Here is a 5,598-nt window from a genome sequence, read left to right on the forward strand (position 1 = left end):
AACAGGAAACTGGAGGCGAGCAAAACCTAGGTGATGGATTGCTGAAACCCAAAGAATGCAGGGGGGCGTAGACAACAAATACTGTGGCAGGGCTGCCGCTGTCGCTGCTTGCGGTCATTACTGGAATCTGGAGTCGCCGGGAATTGGACTGGGGAAGGAGGCGGGCGACCCAGCTGGGGGGTCCCCGAGAGCTGCCTGCAGTCAGAGGTTACGGGGGGGACCAGTGGCAGAGGAGGGGAGACGGGGATCAGAGAGCACCGGCCGTAACACGCCGTGAGGGCCTGGGCCGCTCCTTACCCGCCTGGGGCAGGAGGCCGCCTCGCAGAATCCCAGCCACGGCCGCAGCCATTGCCTTCGGAGGAACGGACGGGAGCCGAGTGAAACGGAAAGAGCGAAGGATTGTGGGATACCTGGGGCCGGAAGCCGTGGGAGGATCCGCCGGCTGGAGCAGTAATCCGCATGCGCCGCGAGCCCTCCCCTCTCCCCACCCGCCACGCCCGACCTGGCGTCGGTCTCCTAGCAACAACGCTAAACGGCTGAACCGCTCTCTGCATCCGCACGCACTAAAACCTCCCAGAGATTTCGGCCAGCAAAACCCCTCTACAACCCGCAAACTCCAGACCCTCCACTTCGATTTACTTTTGTCTCCTGTCCCACTTCAGTAATTTGCCCTGAATCAACCCCCTTCCCTTGTCCCCCAAGTCTCTGAGCTTCTCTCTCTTCATACCACCCTGGATCCCGCCATCCCCAAGGGCTATCCAAACTCTGCTCTTCGTTCCAATCCGCCTCAGGCCAGCAGCCTTTAGATCATGCCTGGAGGTGAGTAGGGAGATGGGTGGTAGGTAGAACAGTTGGATAACAGTAGGGTCAGGCCTCCGAGAATAAGGAATTGTAACAATGGAACCCATCTTTTCACAGCTCAGCTTGCCGAGAGTCCAGAGAAAGGGGAAGTGTGCATTACCGAAGCCCTTATCACTAAGCGGAACTTGACCTTCCCTGAGGATGAGGATCTGTCAGAGAAGATGTGAGTGCAGGGAGAGATAAGGGTGCTGGAATAGTATTGAAATCCCCGGGATGACTAGTCCCTTGAGCTGTACTGACTTGTCAGCTAATCTCTGTCCCTCTCTTACTCCACACATTCAATCAGTGGTAATGTCCAATTGATTTCCTCTCCTTCAAATCATTCTATTTCTTTCCCACTCAACTGCCTTAGATAAAGCTGTCATCACCTCTCAAACTCCTAATTAGTCTCCCAAGACCCCAGTCCAGGCTCCCCCTACTGTTGCCAAAGTGATCCTTTTAAATGAGAATTCTGATCAGTCCCTCCATGATATAATCTTCCAAAATAAAATCTAAACACCTTAGCATGAATTGACCTCTGCTGCCCATCCAGCCTTATTTCTTGCCACTCTCCACAGGTGTGCAATTCCTCAAAGACCCCATGTTCTCACACCTCAGTGCCTTACTACTAAGAGTGGTCTGGTGCTGGGGAGAGGGGAGGGGGGCAGCCGCACTCACATCACCTGGGCGCTTGTTAGAAATGAAAAATCTCCGCCCCACCCCAGACCTACTGAATGAGAATCTGCATTTTTAACAAGACCCCCAGGGGATTTATGGGCACATTCAAGTTTGAGAAAGGCTGAATAAGCACATACTATTCCTTCTGTTTGAAATGCTTTCTCCTCAACCCCATCTCACCTTCTTGGCTAATTCCTACTCATATGTCACTTAGCCATCCACTCTTCCTTAAAAATCTTTCCTCCCTCCCCCTCCCCCCATCTTCCCTGCTAAGAGACCACAGAAGTGTGTCTCTGTTACACCACCCCACTGACTGTTCTCCCAGGTTCCACACTATTGCTGAACTACAGACTGTCCGCCTGGACCGGGAGGGGATCACCACTATCAAGAATCTAGAGGGCCTCCAGAACCTTCACAGCCTCTATCTGCAAGCGGTAACTTCTTGCCCCCTCTCCTTCCTTTCCACTTGCTTCCTGTGGACCAAGTCTGTTTAATCTGAAAGGAGCCAACCAGGTCGCCTTGCCCACTCCCTGGAGTTCAGGCAGGCAGACCTTCATTGAAACTGTTCCCAGATGAACCAGAGTCTCCTGGATGGAAAGACCAGTCCTCCCAAAAGAGATCTTGAGCGTGTTCTTGAATCCGATTTTTGTCAGACACTTGTGCTGCTCTAGTTCCTCTTGGTGTCTACCCTAAATCTCTCATGTTCTATAGCTCAAGCTCTTTTTCTGTTTTGAAGAAGAGGAGGGAGCCAAGAAGATTCCTCTGTGTCCTTCAGAAACTTGAAGGCTGTGGTGGTGGTGGGGGGAGGGGTTGACCTTCAGCCTCCCCCAGATTGAATATATCCAGCTCCCTGAACCTTTCCCCACAGAAACCATGCAAATCAAAGTAAGATATGTTCATTGCTCTCTTCATATATGCAAGCCCCCACCAAGACCCTTTCCATTTCCCCGAGTCCCCTTGGTTTCCTTCTCTGATTTCCAGGTCACTCTTTGGTTGTGGGGTGAGCAGGGTAAACGTTAATCAATTTTAGCCAGCCCCAAATTTACACCCTGAACCATCCACCTGGAGAAAGCAAGTCATCCCAAGGTTGTGACAAACAGTTCAGTGACTGGGTCATCATCGTTCCCAGTTGCCAGATCTCCAGTTGCAAGAGTTGACATGGTCCTGGGGTTGTGTCCCTTTAAAGGGTCCCTCACCCAGCTGACCTCAGGTTGGTTCCCCACCTTGGTTTCTTCCTGCAGAATAAGATCCAGCGAATTGAGAACCTGGCCTGTGTCCCCTCCTTACGGTATGGGGTGCCAGGGCTCAGGTGGGGGTGGGGTGGGGAACAAAGAAGCGGGAGGGTGAAGGGGAGGAAACCTGGGAACATCCCCAAAGAACTGGCTCAGATCTCTCCAAGCCTGGCTTCTTGTCAGCTGAGGACCCAGCAAGCCTAGCTCTGTTTCCCTCACCCCAAAAGGCCATGTGTCCCCACTTGTCGTCCAGCTGCCTAGCCTGGGGCCGGCGCACCTCATGCCCTCTTCCTCTCCTGCAGCTGTTCTGTAATTCAGCTCTTTCTCTGAACCCCTCCCTTCCCCTGCAGCTTCCTGTCTCTGGCAGGAAACAGAATCCGGCAGGTGGAGAACCTCCGTGACCTCCCATACCTCCAGTTTCTGGACCTTTCGGAGAACTTGATAGCAAAACTGGAGCTGGGTAGGATGCCCTCACCCTGGCTCATGAAATAAGTCCCATGCGGGGATGAAATAAGTCCGGTGCGGGGCCCTCCCTCCTCCCTGCCCCATCTCCCTGTGCCTGCATTAACTGCACACCCTCCAGGGGTCGGGCTGTGCAGAGAGGCAGTGGCTTTGGGCTGGAAGGTGGGTATGAGAACCTCATTCCCCCACTTTGGTTCGAGCAGATGAATTCCCCCAGAGCCTTCTCATCCTCAACCTGATTGGGAACAGCTGCACCAACCAGGATGGCTACAGGTGAGGGCAACTGAAGGTGAGAAGAAAGAGGTGTTGGCTGAGCTCCTCCTACAAACTCCACATGGGCTGCCTCTCAGCCTGCACATCTGGAGTCTGGCCCATGGTCCCTTCCCCTCCCCCGCCCCAGCTCAAGTCGGCCCCTTCTTCCCTTTCACCCCCATCACGCCACAGAAAACCAGCCCTTAGCAATCTGGGGACTTCCTGCTCCTGAGCCACCATCCTGCCCGGTGTGGGTGCTGTTGCTCTGTGCGCAGTGTCCCAGGCTCCACACGCAGGGGTGCCCTCCAGCCTAGCCTCTGCCCGCTGCCCGCAGGAAGCTGGTGACAGGAGCCCTGCCCCTGCTCATGGACCTGGACAGGCAGCCCGTGTCGGAGCGCTGGGACTCAGATGAGGAGGACAAAGCCTCGGATGAAGAGTTCCCAGAGCTGAGTGGCCCGTTCCGAGCAGAGCGAGGTGACCCTGCTTCCCAAGGCTCGCAGCCTCCCCAGAGCTCACCCCTGCCCTGGGGGGTCTGGGAAAGTAGCCCCCGGCCCAGCTCAGCATCTGGGCCAGAGGACAGTACAGCCAGGGCCAGATGTCAGCCTGGGCACGCAGGTGACCCCCCAACCCCCACCCACCCAGCCTCAGGCTCCTCCCGGTTGGGAATGGCAGTTTGCTCAGATCACACTGACACCGCGTCCTGGCCCTCACAGGCTTCCTCCAGGAGCTGGAGCAGGACATGAGCAGGCACAAGGCGCACAGGCAGCAGACAGCCCAGGCGGAGCACCAGCTGAGGCTAGAGACCCAGCCCGTCCTCACGGAGCTGCCCCAGCTGCCCGGGAGGCCCATGGCTGGGGACCGCCCCTCCGCTGCCACTCCCCAGCAGGGGAAGGAGCCACCCCCGGAGCCTGCCTCCTTGCCACAAGCCTCCTCTGCCACCAAGAAGCTGTGCCCCCTGGTTTCCAGGGGCCCCCAAAGCACCGTGCAGGCAAGGAGGGGGGTCAGAGCAGCTGCAGCCCCCAAGGCCGCCCTGGCTGGGGCCCCCAGCACAACCAAAACCATGACCAGGAGAATCAAGAAGTGAAGTACAGCCCTCGGCTGTCAGCGAAGCCACGGGAAGGAGGGCTGGGCAAGAACAAGGGGAGACCCCCTCCCAGAGCCCCCCTGTGGCGGGAGCCTGTCCCAATAAAGTGTCTCCAGGCCCTGAACGTGTCCACGTCACTGCGGGCAGCTAGAGGGAAAATCAGCAAAACACATAAGAAATAAAACATATTTATGAAGACGAGGCTGAGCCAGCCACTCAGAACAAGGGGCGTGGAGGACCTGCTCTGATGCCACTGCTCCCGGGGTCCAGGCCCACCCCCAGCCCCCGTGCCCCACGCCAGGCCAGGAGGAGCTGTGGCGCTCAGGCGTAGGCCTGGCTCTCCCGCTCCACAAAGGCCTGGAAGAGGCCACCCAGTTCCTGGGGGGGTGGGGCACCGGCCAGCAGCCCCCTCACAGCCTCCAGGCCTTCCTGCTCCAGATCCCGCTGCTTCTGCCGCAGCTGCTGCCCCAGGTCCTGCCGGGAGAGGCAGAGGTGAGTCCCGGGCGCAGGCTTCGCCCCCCATGAAGCGGGACATGTCGTCTTTGGTCTCACGGAGCAGGAGGAAGGGACAAAGGACCCGACATGCTCCTGGGCAGCTGGCTCTGAAGGGAGAGAGCCCTCTCCCCAGCCTGGAGCCTCTCCACTCCGGAGCCCCCTCATATTCCCAGAACCCAGCGGGCGTGGGGGCCATGAGTGGTCCCCCCAGGAGGCCCTGCTCCCTGGGGGTCACCTGCTCCCGCTCCATCAGCCCCAGGGCCTCCTGGTGTCGGCGGTATAGAGCGTGCCGGCGATCCACCCGAGTCTGGAAGCGGGGCGCGGTCCGGACGGGGTCCTGTGCTCCAAAGGTGGGGGACAGCACCTGGGGGGCCTGGGCCGCCCCCGCCCCGAAGATGAAAGGTTTGAACACTGACCTGAGGGGGCGCAGATGGAGGGATGGAGGACGGCCACGTCCCTCGTGAACCCGGCCCCGCGCACTCCGCCTTCGTACCCAGCCCGGCCCCGCACCTGGAAGGGTCTGGTGTGGCCGTGAGGAAGTGGACGCAGGGCCGC

At 58.3% G+C, this 5,598-nt stretch overlaps 3 protein-coding genes across 3 annotated transcripts in view; 1 reads left to right on the plus strand and 2 right to left on the minus strand.

The window, feature by feature from the left end:
• The window catches only part of MRPL10 (mitochondrial ribosomal protein L10), a 5,120-nt gene extending 4,715 nt beyond the window's left edge, over positions 1–405 (minus strand). Inside the window, exon 1 of the mRNA XM_005861929.2 lies at positions 298–405. Coding sequence (XP_005861991.1) covers positions 298–349 — 52 coding nt within the window. The 5' untranslated portion in view covers positions 350–405. The remainder of the gene's footprint in view (positions 1–297) is intronic.
• Positions 406–435: 30 nt separating this feature from the next.
• LRRC46 (leucine rich repeat containing 46) lies at positions 436–4,672 on the plus strand. Its single transcript, XM_005861928.2, has 8 exons — positions 436–819; positions 919–1,024; positions 1,844–1,952; positions 2,760–2,806; positions 3,101–3,210; positions 3,416–3,485; positions 3,799–3,938; positions 4,178–4,672. The coding sequence occupies exons 1-8, from the start codon at positions 810–812 to the stop codon at positions 4,546–4,548; spliced, it is 963 nt and encodes a 320-aa protein (XP_005861990.1). The 5' UTR covers positions 436–809; the 3' UTR covers positions 4,549–4,672.
• Positions 4,673–4,741: 69 nt separating this feature from the next.
• The window catches only part of SCRN2 (secernin 2), a 3,798-nt gene continuing 2,941 nt past the window's right edge, over positions 4,742–5,598 (minus strand). Inside the window, exons 6-8 of the mRNA XM_014536187.1 lie at positions 5,554–5,598; positions 5,279–5,459; positions 4,742–5,022 (exon numbers count right to left, since the gene is read on the minus strand). The exon at positions 5,554–5,598 is cut by the window's right edge and continues 33 nt beyond it. Of these exons, the coding sequence (XP_014391673.1) occupies positions 4,870–5,022; positions 5,279–5,459; positions 5,554–5,598 (379 nt within the window). The 3' untranslated portion in view covers positions 4,742–4,869. The remainder of the gene's footprint in view (positions 5,023–5,278; positions 5,460–5,553) is intronic.

This window comes from Myotis brandtii, unplaced genomic scaffold, assembly GCF_000412655.1.
Source record: "Myotis brandtii unplaced genomic scaffold, ASM41265v1 scaffold157, whole genome shotgun sequence".
In the NCBI taxonomy this organism is placed as follows: domain Eukaryota; kingdom Metazoa; phylum Chordata; class Mammalia; order Chiroptera; family Vespertilionidae; genus Myotis; species Myotis brandtii.